The 25,842-nt window shown below is 37.7% G+C and overlaps 2 protein-coding genes across 3 annotated transcripts in view; one reads left to right on the forward strand and one right to left on the reverse strand.

Annotated features, from left to right (window-relative positions):
• The window catches only part of LOC150087429 (coiled-coil domain-containing protein 25), a 136,290-nt gene extending 127,996 nt beyond the window's left edge, over nucleotides 1–8,294 (forward strand). For both annotated transcript variants that reach the window (XM_090372066.1, XM_090372065.1), the window contains exon 8: nucleotides 8,122–8,294. In XM_090372066.1, the coding sequence (XP_090228192.1) occupies nucleotides 8,122–8,154 (33 nt within the window). In that variant the 3' untranslated portion in view covers nucleotides 8,155–8,294. The remainder of the gene's footprint in view (nucleotides 1–8,121) is intronic.
• Nucleotides 8,175–25,842, reverse strand: part of IFT52 (intraflagellar transport 52) — a 197,674-nt gene continuing 180,006 nt past the window's right edge. The window contains exons 10-11 of the mRNA XM_090372064.1: nucleotides 23,434–23,688; nucleotides 8,175–8,341 (exon numbers count right to left, since the gene is read on the reverse strand). Coding sequence (XP_090228190.1) covers nucleotides 8,297–8,341; nucleotides 23,434–23,688 — 300 coding nt within the window. The 3' untranslated portion in view covers nucleotides 8,175–8,296. The remainder of the gene's footprint in view (nucleotides 8,342–23,433; nucleotides 23,689–25,842) is intronic.

Here is a 25,842-nt window from a genome sequence, read left to right on the forward strand (position 1 = left end):
CTAATTTCGAAGTTTTCATTTCAAACATAACTTTGGTGTCTTTCTGAATCTGAAATAATTTTATAACATCTCTCTCTCTCTCTCTCTCTCTCTCTCTCTCTTTTTTTTTTTTTTGAAAAGTGTAGTGAAAGCAATGAAAGGAAACAGTAAGCCACATCGTTGTGAGCATGGTACAGCAGAGAGGAGGGGAAAAAATGTCACGCAACTGTTTCTTGGCATACGAAACATAGCCAAAAGAACTGCAGTGAATTGTTTTTGAAAGACAAAAAGATTGTCCTTCCTTTCTTCAATGTGTATTGCGTCTGCTAAGAAAAAAATTGAGGAAATTCGTCTATTCGAAGCCACACTAGAAACATGACAAACTGGTGGAAAACTGATAAACAGTGTGCATTTGATAAAAGAAAAGTTTGCTTTATTGTAATTGTTTTTATAGGAACAATATCAGTACAGCACATTTCTAAGTTTCAAGAACATATTTCTATTGATAGCTACATTAAAAACAACGAAAACTGGTGTTGAAAGAACTTTGCAAAATCAAACAGTTGTAACCCTATATTATACTGAATGTAATCCATTACATTGTGGGTAGTGGAAAGCGTTTTTTTCTTCAAATGGATGGAAAGTACTTGTCAGTATTCCATCTGGAAATAATGTCGACTGGTGTGAAGACAGTAACAATAGGTGTTTTATTCTGAGTAGTCCTTTGCAGTAAAATCTAATAGGAAGTTTACCTTTGTGTTTCCGAAATTAGTTCGTTATGTGGGGGGGGGGGAAATGAATGTGAACATTTTTCAAAATGGCTACTATATACAATTATTATCCTTGAATATAGAAAAACAGGAAATTTCAAGGTCGATAAATTTTTAAGGGACTATGATCAATCACTGGGACGTAGCAGAACAGTGGTGCTACTTAATAGCTTTGCTGTAGAGGTTTTCATGATACCAATTTGTATTTTAAAATATTCATTTGTTGCTGAGCTAATAATTTCTGTAAATTTCAAGGTCACAGCAGTTACTGAGTCAGCCATTTGTATTTATCCTTCGTGATATAAAAGAACTACAGCAGTGCCGCCTGTTTCTTCAGTGACTAGCAATTCGGCATAAATTGCACAAAATTGTTTATTAATTTCTACCTTTACAACAGATAATAGTTGAAGGGTTATTTTAATCTGGGAGGAAGCAGATAGGGAATATCAAGACATAGAAGTAAAGTTCTTGATTTAGTATATACATGGATAGAACTGCAACATCATGAGGAAACTTCACCATTGAATAAGAGCTACCACATCTATATGGCTGCAGCAGGTTTGGCTGATCGGCAGCTTAAATTTATTGCCTTCAACAGAAAAAGAAGCTTCAAAAGTAATAAGCACAGACGTGACACACCTAATCTTATTGGAGGTATCTTTGAAAGCAACAAGCTTGACACTACATATATTAAACTAGCCACACTCAATATTATGACATTGTCAGGAAAAATTGAGGAGCATATTAAAAGACATAAAAATAAATGTACGTGGATTGAGTGAATCAAAATGGAAAGGAAATGGGTGTAGAGAGTTATGAAGAGACTATTACCTATATTGGTCTGGCGGTGATGTGGCGAGGAAGGGTGCAGCCATCATTATAGATCACAGGATTAAGGAAAGGCTATTGGAGGTGAATAATATAAGCAGTAGACTCGTGTCAATTAAACTGCAAATGAATGACAGCAAAACATTGAAGAAAGTACAATATTATGCACCGCAAACCGGTTGAAATGGAGAAACTTGAGTTGAGGCAGGCTCGAAGAGAACATCACAGGTGGAAGGACAAGTAATAGAAGGAAATGGAATGAGAAGACAAGAAAGGCTGTTAAAAACAAGAATAATGCATTCATGCCTACTTCCAGAACAGAAATGATAAGAATAAAGAGAGATCCATGAAGAGAGAGAGAAGCCAAGAGGATAGTTACAAAGGAGAGAAGACTGTGGCTGGAAGAATGGAGTGAAACTTACCGACAAGATATCAACGGTAATAAAACAGTGCTATATGGTATGGTGAGCAGAGCAAATACTTGATGAATGAGAACCTAATAACCAAGGATGAAGAGATAAGAGAAACATGGAAGAAGTATTTTGCAAATCGGTTGAACGCCCAGGAGACCCAGAAAAGGAGGCAGAGGCAGGATGATGATGATGATGAAATAGAAGATACAGAGAGATATCAGATAGGCTTGAATGATGTAGTGTAGGCATGGAAATACATCAAGACGGGTAAATCCCAATATAGGTGAGATAAACTGAGAGATGCTACAGGCGAGGCAGGGATAGGAGATCTGTGATGAGAGACAGGTGTCAAAGGACTGGAAAGGTTTTAGCATTAGCATTAGCATTAGTAGAGGCATATGATGCAAGAAAGCAAGCTTATTCAGCATCAGCCAAAAAAAAAAAAAAAAAAAAAAACACCCCTCCCATTTCACCCCTCCGTTCGTTCGAAATACCTGTCCAGTTGAGCCTTAAATTTGTTTAGGCTCTCAACTTCAACAACAAGTGATAAAGTCGGTTCCACCAACCAACCACCCGCTGGCCAAAGGCAAATTTCCGTACATCTATCCGACATCCGTCCTTCCTCAATTTGAATTTATGCCCTCTGAGGTGATTATTCTGAGCAAGATGAAAAATCCCATTGGCATTGAGCATGCTCAAACCATTCAAAACCTTATACACCTCTATCAGATCACCTCGCCGGTGCCTAGTCTCCAGACTCTGTAATTTGCAAAACTTAAGCCTTTCTTGGTAAGAGCAACCCTTTGTTCCATTCACTAATCTTGTTGCCCTTCTCTGTACCCGTTCCAGCAGCTCTACATCCTTCTTGAAATGAGGCCTCCAGACCTGTATACAGTACTCAAGGTGTGGCCTAACCATTGCCTTATACGTTATAACCATTGCGTTTGATCATCCTGTTGTTCAAGAAGGCGAACGGGAAGAAGTGTTCCAATTATAGAGGCATCATACTGACATCACATGTGAGTAAGCTGTATGAGAGAGAGTGGAAGATAATAGGAATGATTGAAAGTAGGATGGTTGAGGAATACTATGGCTTTAGGCCTGGCAGATTGATGGTGGATCTAATTTTCTGCATCAGGCAACTGATGAAGGGTATGAACACAATGAAGAATTATGGATGGCATTTTTGGACAGAAAGCATTTTTATTCACATCCAGGCAGTTCCTAAAAAGTGTGACAAGTCCCTCCCATCCAATTATTGCTCAGAACATCAAAGACAGATATTGTTGGGATCTCAGAGACGTGGTGTCACACAGATATAAGGAATGCAGAACTGGAATTTGGGGAGTACAACATCTACAGAAAGGATAGACAGGATAGGAAGGGGGGGGGGGTTATGCTATTAGTTAAGAAACACATAAAATCCAAGGAAGTGAAGCCAGTCGACATCGCTGGACAGTGCAGTGTTGAGTCAGTTTGGTGTGACATAAGCATTGGGAGATCAAAATTGAGAGTAGGAGTGTGCTATAGGCCTAATGACTCTGATGAGTATAATAAGGAACTGTACAGGGAAATAGAGTGGGCCAGTAAATCAGAGAGTCTTATAATGGGAGATTTTAATTTCCCAGATATTGACTGGAATTTGGGGGCTGGTTACTAACACACTAGCAGGGCTTTTGTGGATTTATTGGATGATTGTTTTCTACATCAGCATGTTCAGGAGGCAACTAGAAGGAGTAATACTCTTGATTTGATTATCAGCAGTGATTCTTCATGCATTAAGAATCTGCAGATAAATGAACCACTAGGTGGCAGTGATCACAGTGTGCTGAAGTGGGATTTACTGAAAGAGGTAACTACCATTAGGGGTAAAGGGAAGGGTTATTGCTTCTGTAAAGGCGACTACGATGGACTGAGACAGTATTTAAATTCTATACAGTGGGACCAACTGATGATGTTACCAACAGCAAATTCAAAATGGGAAGCATTCAAAGAACATATCTTGGAAGCTACTAGGCTTTACATACCAACTAAGAAATATTGTTCAAGGTTTAGGCCAAAATGGATGTCAGATGAACTAATGAGGCATATGGCAGAGAAGAAAAATGCATGGGATACTTACAAATTAACACATGACACAGAAGCCCATGATAGATACAAGTTGATATGCAACCAAGTTACAAAGGAGGTTAGGCAGGCGAAGGCAGATTACGAGAAATCCTTGGCAAGGGATGCAAAGAAAAACAGCAAAGAGTTCTTTACTTATGTAAACTCTAGAAGGAAGGGGATGAATCAGATTGGTCCACTTGATATTGATGGGTCAACTGTTGATGATCCTGCTCAGGTAGCTAAGAAACTAAATGAATATTTTGCATCGACATTCACACATGAGGAGTTATTCAGCAAGGGGAATGCCAGAGGTGTATTCAACTCTAGCAGTAAGCTACAGAATCTTGAAATAACTGGGAGTAAAGTGCAGGAGAAACTGTTGAAGATAAACACAAGAAAGGCACCCGGGGTGGATGGGATCTATCCAGTTATATTAAAGGAGGCAGCAAAGGAAGTAAGCAAACCCTTAGCCATAATTATGAGAGCTTCCTTGGACTCAGGGGAGGTACCCATAGACTGGAAATGTGCAAATGTGACCCCAATTCACAAAGGAGCATCAGAGGCTGACACAAGTAACTATAGACCTGTGAGCTTAACTTCTGTTCCAGGAAAATTAATGGAGGCACTGGTTAAAGAAGCACTGCAGGATCATAGACAAGACTTCAGTTATAGCTCAGACACAGCATGGTTTTGTTAAGGGGAAGTCTTGCCTGACCAACTTGATTGGATACTATGATGCAGTCACAAAAGAACTGGATGCAGGGAATAACTTTGATATTATATACTTGGATCTTAGAAAGGCTTTTGATACTGTTGCACATGGAAGACTGCTACACAAATTGGAGCAGTGTGACATTGGAGGCAAATTGCTGCTATGGATAAAGGGGTGGTTGAGTGGGAGAAGACAGAGAGTGGTAATCAATGGACACTGCTCATCGTGGACTAATGTTATTAGTGGAGTCCCTCAGGGCTCAGTGTTGGGTCCATTATTGTTTTCTGTATTTATAAATGATATTGATGATAGTATATCAAGCTTAATGTCCAAGTTTGCAGATGATACAAAGGTTGGCAGGGTTGTCAAGGACACTACTGACACTATGCTGCTGCAACAGGATCTGGAAAGGTTGAGCAGATGGGCTGAGAGGTGGCAAATGAAGTTTAACATTGACAAATGTAAAGTACTACACATGGGAAACAGCAACCCCAGAGCAACGTATCAACTCTGTGGTACTACACTGACAGTGGTAGAGAATGAAAGGGACTTGGGGGTGATTGTGCAGGCAGATATGAAGTTCTCTGAGCAGTGCAGACGGGCTGCAAGAGTAGCTCATGGAGTATTGTCAATGATATACAGGAATTTTTCCAGCAGGGATAAGGAGGTGATTATTCCATTGTATAAGGCAATGGTCAGGCCACACCTAGAGTACTGTATACAGGTCTGGAGGCCTCATTTCAAGAAGGATGTAGAGCTGCTGGAACGAGTACAGAGAAGGGCAACAAGATTAGTGAATGGAACAAAGGGGTGCTCTTACGAAGAAAGGCTTAAGTTTTGCAAATTACAGTGTCTGGAGACTAGGCACCAGCGAGGTGATCTGATAGAGGTGTATAAAGCCTTGAATGGTTTAAGCATGCTCAATGCTGATGGGATTCTTCCTCTAGCTCAGAAAAATCACCTGAGAGGGCATAAATTCAAATTGAGGAAAGACAGATGTAGGATAGACGTGCAGAAATTTGCCTTTAGCCAGCGGGTGGTTGGTTGGTGGAACAGACTGCCATCCCTTGTGGTGGAGGTTGATAGCCTAAATAAGTTTAAGGCTCAGCTGGACAGGTATTTTGAACGAACAGAGGGGTGAAGTGGAAGTGGGTTTTTCCTTTTTTTTTTTTTTTGGCTGATGCTGCATAAGCTTGCTTTCTTGCATCAAATGCCTCTACTAATGCTAATGCTAAATCGCAAATCCACCCTGCCATGGAATATTGTTCCCACATCTGGGGTGGTGCCCCCAAAACCTCTCTCAGGCTTCTTGATTCCATTCAGAAGAGGGCAGTTAGGTTAATTAATGATTCATCTCTAACAGAGTCTCTCCACTTGCTCTCCCATAGGCTTTCGATTGTGCAGAGACGTACTGTTTCTGCTGCATGCCTCTTCTACAGATACTTCCATGGGCACTGTTCTTCTGAATTGGCTTCTATAATTCCCGCTCTCTCTTTCAAAACAGTCCGAACACGTGCCGCCACCAGCCAACATCCATTTACTGTCCAACTTCAAACTCACAGAACCAACCTTCCTTTATACGCATTTCCTGAAAATTACAGTCTACAGAAATTCAAGTCCAATGTCAACAACTATCTTCTTTCGTCTTCTCAACCTCCAACCCAAGCACAGTACTAAGTACTATAGGTTCTAATACCTCTCGTGTTTGGGGTTTAGATAAAAAAAAAAAAAATTCGAGAATTAATGCAGGCGTATCTTCGAGTTACACCTCAGATGAAGCATCAATGTGGTGGTGCAGGACACAATTAAATATAAGTACCTAATAGGTGTCTACATTTAATTACCTGCAGAACCCGTATTAAAATTCAGGAATATTCAATAAACATATGACTGTATTTAAGAGTTAATGGCAAATGAATACTTAGTAATGAAACACTTTGCTATGTGGGTAGTGAACATGAAAATATAATTTAATATGGCAAAGAGGAAGCTTAATAAATCTGGAATTTAGAGACAGCAAATAAGATAGTAATTTAAAAATAATATATAATACACTGATCATGCCATGAGCCACCTTTCCAGATATTGTGGTTTAATTAAAGAAATTATATTATATGCTTACATAATCCAGTTTCTTCCTTGATCTATCCCTCTTGGTACATGAATGTCCTCAGAGTGCATATTCTTCTTTTGTTAAGGAAATATAGATCCAGGAAGTAATCTGAATATGTAAGTATTTCTTTAATTAAAGAAATATTTCCTGGTCAAGAAGTTCATTATGTAGCAATATCCAATTGAAGCTGCCTTATACAGCCAGGTAAATGATGGTTTTTATTAATAACCCCCCCCCCCCCAGGGGGGGGTTGTTAATAAAAACTATCATTTACCTGCACCTCCGAATGATGTTGCATAATCTAAAGCAAGCGGAGTATCAACTAGAGTGGCCAAAGAAACAGAGCACATAATGAATCAAACTCAGAAACCTCTGATGGTGAGCAATTGAATGAGTAATTTTTCTGGACACCATTGAAGGCAAAGCAGAATGATGATAACATTTTTATTGACTACACCTAATGGAGGATCCACAATAAAAGAATTTATAATCCTACCAACAGTGTAGGGAAAGAAGCAATCAAGAAAACCAGTTCTATTGAGAATGAGGATTGGCTTTTTCCATGTCCATTTTAGGAGAAAGCTGCCATTCTACTTTGTCACAGGTAGAGTGTTGGTCAGCTTCCAAAAAAAAAGTTTGGAGAAGGAAACCTGATTTGAATAAGCTTTTATATGGACACCTAATAAAGAATAAGATACAAATGAGATCTAGACCTTGTGTGGGGGCATCCATATTCTAGGTGGGTTCATCTAAGGATCAAAAGCCACAAGGAGTTCTGTAAGGGGGGTGTGAATGCAGTGCAAGATAACAGCCACCTCCATCTCAAATTCAGAGCTTACAAGTATTACATAATTTTAAAATTTATACATTATTGTAAGCTCACCACAACAGTTATCCTGGTTGCTTTATTACATTTTATGTTCAGTACCCATCAAATTGTCTACTGTGGATTTATTTATACTGGTATGTTTAATTTCCTTCATTGTATATATGAGGTGGCAGATTAACATTTAAGTGAAACTAATGTAGTATTGTAAAAAAAACTTTTACTACTGACCATGAAAAGGACAAGTACTATTTTTCATTATTTGTGAAAAAAAAGTCAAAACAGCACTAGCAATTTTATAATTTAAGTAATGAAAATATTTATTAAGTGTTTTTGGCTAAATAAAAGAGTGTTTGCTTTTCTTTTTACAGGAAAATGAATACGATTCTGATGACTTTATGTAATTTAATTACAGTATGGCAACTATGACTTCAGAAAATTATGTACAGGTATAACATCAGATTTCATAATAAATAAATTTTATATGAAGAATGTACATTAGGTGAGAGCAATAAATCATGTGAATGGAAGCAGTATTTTTGTAGATCAGGTTCCAGGATCGTTCATTACACCCAAAGTTGCATCTTGTTCCTTAAAGAAGAAAAAATGTTTTAATTTGTTTTTTTACATAACAAGATGGTATTTTTTATATTCAGACATTTAAGATGAAAACATCATTGTTGAATTTTTTTAACTAAAATCAAAACTTAAAGAAAAATAAGAAAACCACTAGAGAGATTGATTCAACTTAATGTGATCACTTGAAGACAGCTAAACTCATAACAGTAACTAAAGAAACAAGAATGCAGTTATTCAGCATTATTTATTGATGCTGGAAGAAATGTGTACATACATATGTGGGCAGAAAGAAAACATTAAAATCAAATAATATAAAAAAAAACTAATTTAACTAAACACCATTTTTTTCAAGAAAGTTGTCAATGTTTCTGGATATTCATAAAAAAATATTAAAATCAAGAATTATAAAAATAGTTGATTCTCTACTGTAAAACAGTGATTGGTGGGAGTACTGATACAGTACTATCTTTTGTGAAGTAATGACACCAACCTCTGTATGAACTATACTAGTAACTAGCCTACACAACATGTCAGAGTTCAAGTACAAATCAGCACGTTACATAATCACTTCCACTATATATTTTCAAACTGCGATAACAAAAACTGAAGGCACTGATTACAACAAACAAGATTTTTACCATGTACAAAGGGTACTAGGAAAGTTTTGCAATACAGCTTTGTTTATTTAATTTTTTCAACGTAATTTCCTCTACATTCAATACACCTCTCCATCCTCCGAAACCAATCTTTAAACCAGTTCTGCCAAGTTTCACTAGGGAGTAAAGCACACTCGTTGTCTTAAGCCCGTAGAAGGTCCTCATCACTGGAAAACCGCCTCCCTTTTAGCTTCATTTTCACATGCGGGAACAGTGCAAAGTCGCAGGGAGCAAGGTCTGGACTGTAGGGAGGGTGCTCGAGAAGTTTCAGTCCTGTCGTGGTCAAATATTCGGTGCAGGCTTTGGTGCGGTGAGCTGGAGCATTATCGTGATGGAGGTACCAGGTGTCCATTCTTGACTTTGGCCGCAGGTTCTTCATAGATCCAATGACTTTAGGCAGGCATTGTTCAGTATACTATTTAGCTGTGACTGTCTTCTGCATGTCCAAAACGACACGTTCCACAATTCCACTCGATTTGAAAAATACAGCTATCATTTTCTTCTTTACAGATCGGGATTTTCTGACAATTACGGGTGTGTCGTCGTCATCAAAAACCCAAACTTTGTTTTGAGCCTTGGTCGGCAGATCGTAATAGTACAGCCAAGTCTCGTCACCTGTCACGATGTTTTTCACATACCGAGATTGTCCCTTATCAAACTTTTTTAACATCTCCCAGCACCAAGTCACACGTCGTGTCATCTGCTCTTCAGTCAGTTGATGCGGCACCCAGCGATAACAAAGTTTCTTCACGTGCAAATGATCTTGCAGAATCGAACGAATTGCTGGTGCATTTAGGCGCAAAGTATCCTCTATCTGTTGGTAGGTCACTCGCCTGTTTTCGTCAAGCATTTTCCTCACAGCAGTAACGTTTTCCTCCGTAACTGACGTTCGTGGCCTTCCCGGCCTCTCAGAATCCTCCAGAGTGAAATTTCCCCTTTGGAATTCTCTATACCACCTGTATATCGTCGTACGATGTGGACAATCATCATCTAGTGCAAGAGTCATTTCTTCTAAGCACTGGTCTATGGTTAAACCACGCACGAAATTATACCGCAAAACTGTCCTTATCTCATTTCGTGACCACGATGCCATCGCAAGCACTTTACACTCTCACAACTAATGAATAACTGAGCCCATCGACTTGGCGCGGCGGCTACTATGCACGTATGAACATGTCTCAACATGCAGCAACAAGCAGCTTCCTGTGATTCATTGTTGCGTCATATTGCAAAACTTTCCTAGTACCCTTTGTATTAGTATACGTGTGATTGAGACTTCAAAAAAGTGATAACACTGAATGAATGTGATAACATTATCCGTGATCACAATAAGCAGCAATGCACCGTCTCTCTTTCACTGCAAGGAGAAAAAAGGCTTGACTGTAAAATCCATATATTAGCCAGTTTTTATTAACTTGTCCGAGAGGCACTGTAATTTAAGTTGGATTTTAATAGTGGTGGGAGAGCAAGCTAACATCTTTCTGTTGAAACTATGCATCTGTGTGTGCAGTTTCTTTCTTGGGGATACCATAATTCATAATATCCCCACTAAACACAGAGATGCATACAATTTTCAAGTTATTTCGATGCAATTGAAAATATATTGTATGAAGGACATTATGCTTTTGAAATAAAAAAAAAAGTACCATTATATGTATAATTTGCTTGTGCCCCTCTGTCTGTGATGCTCTTTAAGCTTAAATAACTCAGACTAAAGCTTTTGACCTGATTCCTTTTGCAATAGGTGTTCTTTAGCAGAAAAATTGAAATTTAAAAATGGGGGGTGGGGGAACAAAAAATTTTCCAATTAATTTTCAAATCCTGAGAATTGATTTCGTTCCCAGTGAAACTTAACTTTCCATTTACTTTTTAAGAGAACACAATTTCTTAAGTTTTTATCCTCACAATCAACAAATCTCAGGGTCAGACTTCTAACGAAGTTGGTATTTTTGCTCATGAACAAATTCACGTAGCAGTTTCCAAAACAGAAAAAGACTATGCCTAGGCATAGACTTTTTATTCCATATATCATATACAGTAAGTGCCAGTTATAGTGATCACTGGTTATTAGAATCGGCCACTTTTTAGAATCAAATTTCAAAGAACCAATTCAAATCAATAAAATACATTATATTTGCATCATTTATTAGAATCGCATCTTTGGTTATAAGAATTAATTGTGAATGCCTGTGTGATATATTTTTAAAGCACAATTCTGGAGGTCACAACCATAAAACGTTAAGAATAATTTGCAGTTTCTGGTTTATTGGGCTTTTCTGTTAATGCAGTTCTGTTAGTGCAATAAATGGGTAGTAAACTAGATCTTATTGCATTTGTGATAATACTGATAGCTGGAATTCTGTTTTCACGTTATTATGGTGAAATGAGTTTCCACTTAGCTGAAATCTGCTCTTCATTTCTATATCTAAACTTCATCTCACTGGCGTGTGTTGTGTTAGTTCTAATTTGTTTGCAGCGTGCTTTGTTACTGATTGACACTTCTCGTTTTTACTGTTTTAAATTTTACTACCAAAAAAATAATACATATCAGTGAACAGAAAGAGAGTGAATTTGAGATCAAAAGATAAGTTACAAATTATAGAAACGTACGACAAATTAAACTTCGGTCTCAAAGGAGGCAGCAATAAAACTAAAGTGCCTCAGTCATCATTATCAAAATTATTAAAATCACGTCACACATTAAACATTAATGTTATTAGTGAAACCAGAAAAGGGAAGCGTGAAGGGAAATTCCAAACAGTAGATGAAGCTCTGTTCATTTGGTTCAAACAAGCCAGCTCATTTAATGCACCAATCAATCGTAGCATTCTTCTTCAAAAAGCGAATGATTTTGCTGAAAACTACACAAAGGGTTTAAGGCGATGGACTGATGGCTAGAAATAGAGACGATATTGTTTACAAAACACTTCATAGAGAAAAACAGGATTCCAATGGTTCTGCAGCTGACATGTGGTTGAAAACCTCTTTGAAAACTGTGATAAGTACTTATAATCCTGAAGACATTTTTAATACAGATGAAACAGGGTTGTACTACAGAACTTCAACAGATCATTGCATGATTTTTAAAAATTCCTTTCCATCTGCAGGAAAGAAGATCAAGGACAGGATTACAGTTCTTTTAACATGCAGCATTAGTAAGGGTACATGATGCAAGAAAGCAAGCTTATATAGCATCAGCCAAAAAAAAAAAAACCTTATTTCACCCATCCCCTCACTCCAGATGTTTCTCAAGTTCTGCCTTGAATCTATTTAAGCTATCAACTTCTACGACAACAGACGGCTAAAGGCAAACTTCCACACATCTATCCTACAACCGTCTTTCCCCAATTTGAATTTATGCCCTCTCAGGTGATTATTTTAAGCAAGAGGAAGAATCCCATTAGCATTGAGCATGCTCAAACCATTCAAGGTTTTTTACACCTCAATCAGATCACTTTGCAGGTGCCTAGTCTCCAGACACTGTAATTTGCAAAACTTAAGCATTTCTTCATAAGAGGAACCCTTTGTTTTATTCACTAATCTTGTTGCCCTTCTCTGTACTCATTCCAACAGCTCTACATCCTTCTTAAAATGAGGCCTCCAGACCTGTATACAGTATCAAGGTGTGGCCTGACCATTTGTCTTATACAACAGGATAATCACCTTCTTATCCCTGTTAGAAAAATTCCTGTATATCATTGAAAAGACACCATGAGCTACTCTTGCCGACCGTCTACACTGCTCAGAAAACTTCATATCTGCCTGCACAATTAGCCCCAGGTCCTTTTCGTTCTCTACCACTGTCAGTGTGGTACCACAGAGTTGATAGGTTACTCTGGGATTACTGCTTCCCATATGCAGCACTTTACATTTGTCAATGTTAAACTTCATTTGCCACCTCTCAGCCCATCTGCTCAACTTTTCTAGATCCTGTTGCAGCAGTGTACTGTCATTAGTGTCATTAACAGCCCTGCCAACCTTCATATCGTCTGCAAACATTGACATTAAGCCTGATATACCATCATCAGTATCATTTATAAATACAGAAAACAACAATGGACCCAACACTGAACCCTGAGGGACTCCACCAATAACATTAGTCCACGAAGTGCAGTGTCCATTGATTACTACTCTCTATCTTCTCCCACTCAACCATCCCTTTATCCATAGCAGTAATTTGCCTCTGATGCCACACTGCTCCAATCAAAGACCTTTCTAAGATCCAAATATATGATATTAAAGTTATCCTTTGCATCCAGTTCCTTTGTGACTACATCATAGTATCCAATCAAATTAGTCAGACAAGACTTCCCCTTAACAAACCCATGCTGTGTCCGAGATATAACTGAAGTCTTGTCTAGGTGATCCTGCAATGCTTCTTTAACTAGTGCCTCCATTAATTTCCCTGGAACAGAAGTTGAACTAACTGGTCTGTAACTACCTGTGTCTCCCTTTGACCCTCCTCCTTTTTGGATTGTGGTCACATTTGCACAGCTCCAGTCTTTGGGTACCTCCCCTGAGTCCAGGGAAGCTCTCATAATTATGGCTAAGGGTTTGCTTACTTCCTTTGCTGCCTCCTTTAATATAACTGGATAGATTCCATCCACCCCAGGTACCTTTCTTATGTTTATCTTCAACTATTTCTCCTCCACTTTACTTTCTGTTATTACAAGATTATCTAGCTTACTGCCAGAATTGAATACACCTCTGGCATTCCCCTCCTTGAATAACTCCTCATGTGTGAATGTAGATGCAAAATATTCATTTAGTTTGTTAGCTACTTGAGTAGGATCATCAACAGTTGAATCATCAATATCAAGTGGACCAATCTGATTCATCTCCTTCCTTCTAGAGTTTACATAAGTAAAGAAGTTTTTTTTTTTTTTTTTTGCATCCTTTGCAAAAGTTTTCTCGTAATCTGCCTTCAGCTGCTGAACCTCCTTTGTAACTTGGTTACAGACCAATTTATATCTATTATAGGCTTCTGTGTCACATGTTAATTTATATGTATCCCATGCATTTTTCTTCTGTCACTTGTAGTAGTAGTATTGGCATGTGATGCAAGAAAGCAAGTGTATGAGCTTATGCAGCATCAGCCAAAAAAAAAAATCACACCATTCACTCCAAATGCTTGTCCAGTTCCTCCTTAAATTTATTCAACCTATCAACTTCCACAACGACAGATGGAAGTTTGTTCCAGCAATTAACCACCCGCTGGCTAAAGGCAAATTTTCGCACATCTATTCTGCCTCTGTCTTTTCTTAATTTGAATTTATGCCCCCTTTGGTTCGTAATCTGAACAAGTGGAAGGATCCCATCAGAATTCAGCGTGCTCAACCCATTCAAGGCCTTATACACCTCAATCAGATCACCGGGCAAGTGCCTAGTCTCCAGCCACTGCAATTTGCAGAACTTAAGCCTCTCTTGGTAAGAGGATCCCTTCATTCCCCTCACCAATCTTGTTGCCCTTCTCTGTACACGCTCAAGTAAATCTACATCCTTCCTAAAATAAGGCCTCCAGACCTGTATGCAGTACTCAAGGCGTGGCCTGACCATTGCCTTATACAGAGGGACAATAACCTCCTTCTCCCTGCTTGCAAAATTCCTATATATCATTGACAAACCCCATGACCTGTCCTGGCAGTCTGTCTCCATTGCTCAGAAAACTTCATATCTGATTGCACAATTACTCCCAAGTCTTTTTCATTTTCTACCACCTTAAGCGTAGTACCACACAGTTGGTACGTTTCTCTGGGGTTACTTCTACCCATATGCAGTACTTTGCATTTGTCAAGGTTAAACTTCAGTTGCCACTTCTTAGCCCATCTGCCCAAATTATCTAGATCCTGTTGCAGTAGAACACTGCCATTACTGTCATTAACAACCCTGCCAACTTTTATATCATCTGCAAACTTCGACATTAAGTCTGATATACCTTCATCAGTATCATTGATAAATATACAAAACAACAGTGGACCTAACACCGAACCCTGTGGGACACCACTAATAACATTAGTCCACGAAGAGCAGCACCCATTGATTACCACCCTCTGTCTTCTCCCACTTAACCATCCTTTTATCCATTGTAGCAACTTACCCTTAATACCATTCTGCTCCAATTTGTACAATAGTCTTCCATGTGCAACAGTGTCAAAAGCTTTCCTGAAATCCAAATATATGATATCAAAATTATTTTTTGTATCCATTTCCTTTGTAACTACATCATAATATCCTATCAAATTTGTCAGACAAGACTTTCCCTTAACAAACCCATGCTGTGTCTGAATTATTGCTGCAGTCTTGTCTAGATGATCCTGCAATGCATCTTTAACCAGTGACTCCATTATTTTACCCGGAGCAGAAGTTAAACTAACTGGTCTGTAATTACTAGTGTCACCCTTGACACTAGTAATTACAAACCAGTGTACAGTGAGCTGTACTACTCGATACACTGGTGTATCGAGTAGTACAGCTCTGATTCATACTATCTAATTAAGTGAATCCCACATCAGTACACTGTGATCACTGCCACCTAATGGTTCCTTTATCTGCAAATTCTTAATACACGAATGATCACTGCTGATAACCAGATCAAGAGTATTACTTTCTCTGGTTGCCTCAAACATGCTGCTGCAGAAAACAATCATTCAGTAAATCCACAAAAGTGTGACTAGTTTGTGAGTGACCAACCCACAAGTTCCAGTCAATATTTGGGAAGTTAAAATTCCCCATTATAAGACATTCCAATTTACTAGCTCTATTTCTCTGTACAATTGTTCATTGTACTCATTCGAGTCATTAGGCCTATAACCCACTCCTCTTATTTTTGCTTTCGCAGTGCTTATGTCACACCAAACTGACTCCTGTTCATCTATATCAACTGGATGCACTTCTTTTGATTTTATGTTTTTCTTAATTAACAGCATAACACCTCCTCCCTGTCTATCCTTTCTGTACACATTGTACTCCCCAAATTCCAGTTCAGCATTCCTTATATCTGTGTGACACCACGTCTGCTATCCCAACAATATCCGCCTTTGATGTCTTGACCAACACATCAAATTCATCAAATTTATTTACTATACTTCTAGCATTGGTATACATGCTCCTACTCCTATTCCTAGTTACCCTAACACATCCCATATACCCACCTATTTCAGGATGACTGCCATCCATCCCTGAAACCCCCAACACCCCACGCACCAGGTTGCTACTTATTTTAATAGAAGTTGTGCAAGAATCACCTCTGGCTACTGTTAAACTATTAGTCCTTGTATCCCCCCCCAAGCTATCAGTTTTCCGACCCACCTAACACTGCCTCGATAGCATCAGCAAATATTCTTGCACCCTTTCTATTTAAGTGTATCGCATCCCTATAGAAGCAGTCTCTCCCGTTAACAGTCCAGGCTGAAAAAAATTCTACCCCTTGAGCCTTGCACATTCTTTCCAGGGCCGAATCGATTGACAAGGCTCTCATCATATAATCCCTTCTATCGTGTCTGGGCAGAATTGCAGACACTTTCAAATTCAACCCTAATTCTCGGCTTTTGTTCAACAGTGACCTGTACTTGTTAAGTAATTCTGCCGGTCTCCTACTCCTAATATCATTAGTGCCAACGTGTACAACAATATCACCTTTTGTGCCATTAAAAGATGATATCCGCTCTACAACGTCGTCAACCTTTGCCCCTGGCAGACCTACCCTGGTTCTGTTCCACCTATCCTTTTTACAAAGCATGTTTCCCGTTTATCTGACAACAGAGTCAGAGGGCACTGACTCTAATAATTACAGCTGCCAGTTGCAGGCTCCGAAAAAACGATGTGTTTGCCTTTTTATTTACATAATTGTTATTTTATATTGTACTTAATACGTAGTCTTATAGTTATAGTTACGCTGGTTATTTTTATTTTAATTTAGATAAACAGTTTTTGTAGATATACGTAAAACCGTTATTTCGTTCGAATCTTGCAGCCATTGTTTTTGTATATAGTGGTAGGAATTCAAATTTTTAATTGATATACTTAGGTAGCTCTAATGTATAATTTATAGAGTAATATGCTTCACTGTTTCTATTAGATAGCGTAACTATAATTAATTTAATTTATAGTTACGTTAATTAATTTAATTTATTGATTTTATTAATTTAAAGTATCATGCCCCAAACTAGAGCAGCAAAGCAATGGGCGCAAAGTGGCAAGAGTGCTGTGACTCGGGGGAGAACTGAGGGGGGGCGATTCTCCGACGCATCAGAGCCTAAAAAAATGTGCGACTTGTGAAATGTTTGCCGAACTCTCTGGAACGGAACATGATATTGCCATGGGGGATGTCTTTGTGTGTGTGCACGATGGAAGGAGTGTAAGGAAATCAGGCGACAACTCAGCGTTGTTATGGGCGTATATGAGAGTTTGAGGGACAGGGTGGATGCCCTCGAAAGATCTAAATTGAGGGGCCCGTCAGGCTCTCAGCTGCCCATATCAACGCCAGAGCTTGCAATATGGCCTTAGTTGCTAATGCTCCTAAAAACCAAATAACAACAACAACAGCCAGAGCTTGCACTTGGTCATCACGCAACACAGCGGCAATCCCCAAGGCAGAATGTGCTGGTCCCTCAGGAACTAGTACTTGTTATCTAATTAGTTCATCTGACATCCATTTAGGCCTAAATCTTGAACAATATTTCTTTGTTGGTTGAAAAGCCTAGTAGATTCTAAGATTAATTCATTGAATGCTTCCCGTTTTGAATTTGCTGTTGGTAACATCATCATTCGGTCCTACTGTATAGAATTTAAATACTGTTTCAGACCACCGTAGTCACCTTTATGAAAGCAAAAACCCTTCCCTTTACCCCTAGTTACCTCTTTGAGTAAATCCCACTTCAGCATCTTGTGATCACTGCCACTTAGCGGTTCCTTTATCTGCAGATACTTGATGCATGATGAATCACTACTGATAATCAGATCAGTTTTTGCAGTTTCTCCCTGCATTATCGGTAGTGGGAATAGAAGTTGAGAAAAATATATTGATTGTCATGTCAGCTTGACAGATGAAGTTAGGAAACCTTATTTCCTAACTTAACCTTTAAGGTTAGTTTAGGAAATAACATAACCTAAATGCTGAGAACTATTAGAAAGAATGCAGAGAAAATAAAAGCAACTTTTATATCAGGAACAACAAAAGACAGATCAAAACACAAATTGGAAGAGATGGAACGTCTGTTATCTGTTTGAAGAGAAGATGAAACAAAGACCGTGTTCTCCCCAGGACCTATTGAATGGGGGGGCACTGCCCAGTGAGTTTAACTGACTGCCCAGCTAATATTTAAGCAATTCAGCAGTACCGTATGGTACTGATCTCGATCAATATTAATTTTAACATACAGGTACTATGCAATCGAGGTCAATGCGACAGGAGCATGTAACATTAAATTATGCAATTAATTTTTGCTTTGGATTGCTTAAGTCACATTTATAAATAACAGAAAATCTTATAATATTGCAAAGTATTACATTTTCCCACTGGCTGCCAAACTTTTCTAGGGAGAACAACAAAAGAAGAGATCAGGAACAAGTTTCCTTATGAAAAACATTAACAATATTTTATTATGTAAAAATCGTAATAAAATACTTACATATTTTATTACAATTTTTGATTTCGTTTGGTAATGATTTAGTTAAAAATGTGTTCAATCTTGGGTGGTTGGCATCTAACCCATTTTTTCCTTAAGGTTTGTTATTTATATTGCATAAGGGTTTCTAGGAACACAACTGCCATGTTATATGAGGACTGACTGTACCTCAAAATACTATTGTGTATCTACTCTAGGGAGACAAATTATAAATTTTTATACATTTTCATTCAATAGAAATATGACAATATTTGAAACAAAAGTTTTATGGTTCATTTGTAATATCAATTCAATTAAATCAGTGGTTTTCAACCAACGTGCCACAACAACATTTCAGGGGTGCCACATAATTTGGGCTTAAGTTACTTAAACTAATTTTATTATTATTTTTTATATTTATTTCATTATAAAAAGGTGTACAGTATGTTTTTAATTTTATGGTGATCTATAATTGATGTTTATTTAATACCTCTATATAAAGAACAAATTATATATGTATATAATTTGTTATTGTGGATTATTGTGTGACACAGAGCAAAACAGAAGACAGAATAAATAATGACAGATTTAATACTAATTGTAAAACACACATTATTAAATAAATACATACAGTATAAAAGCTTTCGGTTATTATGGTAACCTTCATCCGTCCAATTGACAGTTAAGAGTGTGGAACATGAGGGTGTGTACTGCCAGTCATGTATATGAAACTGTGTGATGCAATAGTTAATTGTTTGATGTTGAAGCCTGTAGCAGTGACGTATGTGAACATTGCCAATGTTTGTCATTCTTCAAAATGGTTGCTTCAATAATAGGGTGGACACAACATCCACTGCTTCTGTTGACTGAGGTATTAGAGCATGTGACGTTCAACGACTCCAAGCAAATGTGTCGCCGTAGTGGTGGGACCAATCATGACATCGCAATGTGGGTCAATGTTGTGGCAGGTTGATCAGAAGTGTTTGGCAATGGCCAATGGTTCTATGTCTGCTAAGCAGATGGCTCTTTCTTGTTCCGAAAGACGTTTGCCGAGCTGTCTCCCAGTTTCCCCAATGTTGCAGCTAGTGAAGTCACGGCAAGAGATGCAGTAGACTAGACCACTTTGTACTAAGGTGGGATCCGGTGCTTTCACTCTAGAGATGAGGGATCACAACTTTCTGCCTGGGAGCTGTATGCACTTTATCCCATGTGATTTTAGGACCATATAAACCTGCTCTGATAGGTTTTGGGTAGTATGGGATAAAGGAGCTTGCAGTTGAGTCATTACCTTGGATGTTCCTGTTGGTCGCTACATGGCCAATTGGTGGGATAGCCACACCTCGAAAGATCCGCCTTGACTTTAGCAATCTTGGTGCACCTCTCATCTACAAAACTAGAGTAGGTCCAGGCAGTGACAAGAAGATGGTTGCGCACACATGCTGAACAAAAGTTGGTAAATTGGCCAGCACACACATTGGTTTATGGTAGACAGTTGTCTTCAAGTGCGTGCGTGGTGTCGCTACATCATCCATGTAGCGACACCAAAAGGTGATGGGATCTGGTACATTCGTATCTGCACGACCCTCTAATTCTTCCATCTCGATATTTGCCATGTCTGAACTAACTGGGGAACCCATGGCTGTGCCTTGCACCTATTGGTAAATGGAGTCGTTGAACATAATTGTTCCCCCTGGTAAGCACAGTCTGAGGGGTGGTGAAGATATTGTCTGGCATTAGTTCGGTCCTCCTGCCAAGAATCTGGTCGTTATCCAAGAGTTTCTTTGCACATGTGATGGTAAGTTCCACTGGGATGGAGGTGAAAAGTGACACTAGATCAAATGATTCCATGATTTGATCTTCTGAGGTGGATAGGGTTTGGACCCATTCTATAAATTGACTACTGTCTACCCCCATCTCTTGCTGTGACTGCACTAGCCGCTAAATCAAGGGAAACGGCTCAGCAAATGTCTTTCGGAACATGAAAGAGCCATCTGCTTAGCAGACGTAGAACCCTCAACCATTGCCGAACACTTCTGGCCAACCCACCAAAACATTGACCCACACTGCGATGTCGTGACTGTAGATAGGTCCCGCTACTACTGGTGACGTGCCTGGTTGGAGTTGTTGAACATCCCATGCTCTAATACTTCGGTCAAAAGAAGCAGTGGATGTCGTGTCCACCCTATTATGGAAGCAACCATTTTGATGAATGACAAACGTTGGCAACGTTCACATACGTCACAGCCACAGGCTTCAACATCAAACAATTAACTATTGCATCACGCAGTTTCATATACATGACTGGCAGTACACGCCCTCATGTTCCACGCTCTTAACTGTCAGTTTAACTGATGAAGGTTACCATAATAACTGAAAGCTTTTATACTGTATTTAATATATGTGTTTTACAATTAGTATTAAACCTGTCATTATTTATTCTGTCTTCCATTTCGCTCTGTGTAACAATAATCTACAATAATAATGAATCCAGAGCACACAGGCCTCTTTAGTCATATATAATTTGTATTATGAACTGTAATTTTGTTTATAGTTATACTATTTTAATAACTATCATATAACATTTTTTTAATATTAGATATATATAAAGAGAGAGAGAGAGAGAGAGAATCAGATCTAACAGGCAGAAAATTGAGTAGGGGTGCCACAAAATAAAATAAATTACTTAGGAGTGCTGTTATTTAAAAAAAACAGGTCAAAAACCATTGAGTTAGATGAACACTTTGTCTTCCTTTTGCTAGATGTAAAAGTACTTAAAGAAAGTTCATTTGCAAGAGAAATAACATGTTATAATGTCTCTAAATTGTACACCACAACGTATCAGTATTTACAAGGGCTGTTCATAAAATAATGATCCTAATTTTTCACGAACTGGAACTCTTTGCTATTGAGCAAAGTGTAGCTAAGCTGCAGAATTTAAGACCAAACCAAGTTGCATCAAATACTAATTTCACAGTTGACTCATGTACACAAGTGACCTAGGCAGTCGGTCAAGATTGTGCCGGTCCAGTTTTGCCTATGTAACAATGAACATGATGTGAAGAACAGTATGTTGCTCTCAGATTTTGTTTCCATCTCAAGAAAACATCGGCTGAAATTTTAAAAGAAGCTTATGGTGAATCTACACTTCCATATAGCACTTCTTTCAATTGGTTCAGAATGTTTAAAGATGGAGCTCCAACCACAGTACCATAAGCATTGATTCTGCAATTATGAGAGAAGATCATCATATAACAGTAAGGCAACTGGCAGAGATGTTGAGAATATTGGGAGGAAGGATGCCCAGTATTCTCCATGGCCATTTGCTAGTGTTTGTGCACACTAAAATCCAAGACTACTCACACCTGAGCAACAGCAAGTTTGCACAGGTTTGTCGGGAGCTGCAACAGATGGTTACTGAAGATGGTGAAGTTTTACATAAGGTGATAACGACAGATGAAACATGACTTCGTCAATTTGACCTAGAGAGTAAGCAAAACATGGCTCTGTTTGGCTGTAGTAAGGTCCCATACTACAGAACTACACTGCACAGTTTTCAGATTACATTCATTGCAAACGACCAGAACTGCACATAGGAGGGTAGATGCTGCATCACGGCAATGCAAGACCCACATTGCTCATACTGTCAAGAGTACTTAGCCAGCATTAATGTCAAATGTGTTCCTCATCTGCCCTACAATCTTGATATTGCATGCGATTTTTTTTTTTTTTTTTTTGCATTATTAGAGGCATATGATGCAAGAAAGCAAGCTTGTACAGCATCAGCAAAAAAAACCATTTCACCCATCCAATTTGCTCCAAATGTATGTATGGTTGTCAACTTCCACAACAGAAGATGGAAGTTTGTTCCAGCATATATTTTTATATATATATATATCCAAATTTAAAGAAGCAGCTGCGAGGAAAACATTTCCAGTTGTCAGAAGAGGCTGTAAAGACATCGGATGTGATGCTCAAATGCACGTCAAAAAATGGTTTCCACCATGTTTTTGAAGAATGGCAGAAATGTTAAGGTAAGTGCATTTCATCAAATGGAGACTGATTTTAAAAGGACCATATGGATGATTAATAAAGGTATGTTGTGAAAAAAAAAAAATTTATGATCATTCTTTATTGAGGAACAGCCATTGTATTTATTTTTTTTTAAATGTGTGCACTGTTATTCGACTCCATTGTTGAATATAAGTTATTAAACAACTAAAAAACTTTGCTTTAGAAGAGCTTGCTTCACCTAACAACAAAAAAAAAAAACTATTATTTAATAAACTGTATTATTTATATAAGAAACCATTTTACACTGATGTTATTTGTTTATTGTAGATACCTTTCACCTATTTAATGCATAACAAAATAGATTAGTCACTTCCACTTGTGTTCTCTAACTGTTTTAACCCACGCCTTAGACATGTCTGTTGATGGAAGCTTTTGTTCAAATATAGACAAATATATTGCATTCAATATCTAAATGTCTATCGAATCTAAAAGGCTAAACAAATTAGGTTGAACTTCACTGGCCAGTATTTAAAATGACTGTTTGGTAATAACCCAAATTATTTTTGATGACTGAAACGGACCTTCATCCTAAAAAAAACCCAATTTTTGTATTGCATTCCTGCAGAATGAAAAACAAGTTTTCATTTTTTTTTTTTTTTTTTTGGCTAATGAAATAAAAATGATGTCAGTTTTTGTGGATATGCACATTTAGGTGCATATTAAATGATGAATATCTATTATAAGCAAAGCAATTTAGACATCACCAAAATTTCACATGGATAAACTATTTTTACCTAGAAAAGAATAAACCTTCTAAGCTAAGCATACTTACTTGGTTTAATTTCTTAAATTCTACCACTTGTGAAAAAACATATTCCAATATATGTTTTGCATCACGTTTTGTTGCTGGCAGTCTACCAGATATTCCTAGAATTTCACCACATTCACGTGCATAATATTCAAGATCTGCATCTGTGCATTTATTGGTGAGTTGTGCTAATCTTGCTTTTTCAGAACTAAAAGCCTCATCAAGATCAAAAAGTTCTAAAGCTGGTTTAGGCAATTCACGAAAAGAAGGCGGGAAAACCTGAAAATGTAATATATTGATTATTGTGTTCTAATTATCTGAAGTAAAATAGAGCCAGTTAAAAAAAAATCTATTCCTAAAATTTTTATACTGAAAAATTTTCAAGAATTTACATTTTCAATAGTTGATGACTATTTTCAAATTGCTTTTACAAAATTAATCATTTGTTTCACAGAACACTGTTTCAAAGATATCACGTAAGCCATGTTCTGTCACTAAATAAAACCAAACATTCAATGTCATGCTAAACAAACTATCTGCTTTTGTGAAGTGACAGATACAGCCTAATTCTTTCAAAAAAAGATTTTGCCTTCTCTAATAACCAGACCTCAGACAAAGATGGCTTTTTTCTCAAAAAGAATATACATCTATGAATTGGACAGGTTGCAGAGAGAGAAATATATTAATTATAAAATATGTTTAAAGCAATAATCACAGAAGCCAAGAACACGTATATACCATTAAGAAAATATAACATGAGAAGGATGCTGAGATAGATGAATAGGAAGCTAGCCAACCTAATAGAGTGGAAAAAGATGGCATGGGAAAGTTACAAAACAAAGAAAAGTACTGAAACCTACAACAGCTACATCTGCAATAGTACCACAGAAAAGGTTAGGGTGGCCAGAGCTGATTATGAGAATTTGCTATCTTAGCACTGGCTAAGATGGCAAAGAATGAGGATAAGCATTTTTTTTTTTTCCAAGTAAGTGAACATACCGAATCATACCGGACGCTTGTGTAGTGAGTGTGGGAAAGCCATAGATAACCAACTTGATGTTGCTGATGGATTAGTACTTTGGATTGATCTTTACTGATGAAAGACCCTTTAGTGATATTGTATAATTTATAGCTGAGGTCATAAAATACCCTATCCTATCCCAGTCTAAGGATAGGATACAAAATACTATACCAATCAACAATAGTAATATCAAAAATTACTTTATTTCTGTCCCATACGTTGAACAGTGGCACAAACAGCTTAACAGATTCTTTAAAGATACCAAATTTAAAATTGTAGCTAGGCCAATACGGAAGTTACACATTATATTGAACAATCGCTCGGTTCTTTCTGCGTTAGCAACACAAATTAATGATCTGGTATACAACATTTCTTGTGGTGATTGCAACTCGTCATACCAAGGTTTTACGCGATTTTCTCTTAATATTTGTGTAAATCAACATGAAGCCTCAGTTCGTGCTTCTCGTTCAGCAGCGTCAGAATTAGCCTTTCATGCCATTAACGAAAAATACACTTTTTTATTTAACGAGGCCAAAATACTTAACGTTCAACATAATTATCCGCGACTATTAATTGCAGAAACCGCTGAAATTAAATTACACAAGAATTCTGTTAATGTTCGGCGGCCATATTTGATCTCCGATGCGTGGACCTTTACGCGCATGCGCGAAGACAAATAATCACTATTTAAGTTTCGGGTTTAACCTGATTCGGTAATTTTCATTCCTGTGATCACTACATTCGGTTGAAAAGCGTCAGCTTCAGGAAGGAAAATCGTTTTTGAATATTTTCGTTAGATTCTTTTAATTGTGTTAATTTGATTTTTAATTGTTTTAAATTGATTTGAAATGTGTTAAATTGATTATTTATATTTTACTCTAATGTACCGGTAAGCTGTTTTTTTTCCGTTTTAATTTCTGGAGGGTATCATATGGAAGTGTTCTAAGTACTATATTGAGGTATACTACTATTATTTTACTAACTCAAAATCATGATATATGGGGTATCTATGCTTTGTCTTTCCAGTGCCCGAAACATTGCCTTATGCTGTATTGAAACAAATACCTTTTCATAAACCACAAATGCAAGGCATAATGCTGTTTTATATTCGTCTTCTCCATTAGCTGTGATGTTACATGAAGGTGATCCATAGTTGAGAATCCTGTCCTAAAGCCAACTTGCTCTTTCGGTTGATTCTCATCAAGTATTCTTTCTAATCTGTTAGTAATGACCCTTGTGAACAACTTGTAGATGATGATATAACAAGCTAATTGGTCTATAATTTCAAATTTCTGATTTATCTCCTTTCTTATGTAGCAGAACTATGATTGCATTATTCCACTCCTTAGGTATCACACCTTTTCTATTGCATTTTGAGAAGTCCTGCCAGTTTTTGTATCATGTCTCTTCCT

The sequence above is a fragment of the Mastigoproctus giganteus genome, chromosome 4 (assembly GCF_048544385.1).
Source record: "Mastigoproctus giganteus isolate SK-2022 chromosome 4, ASM4854438v1, whole genome shotgun sequence".
Lineage (NCBI taxonomy): Eukaryota > Metazoa > Arthropoda > Arachnida > Uropygi > Thelyphonidae > Mastigoproctus > Mastigoproctus giganteus.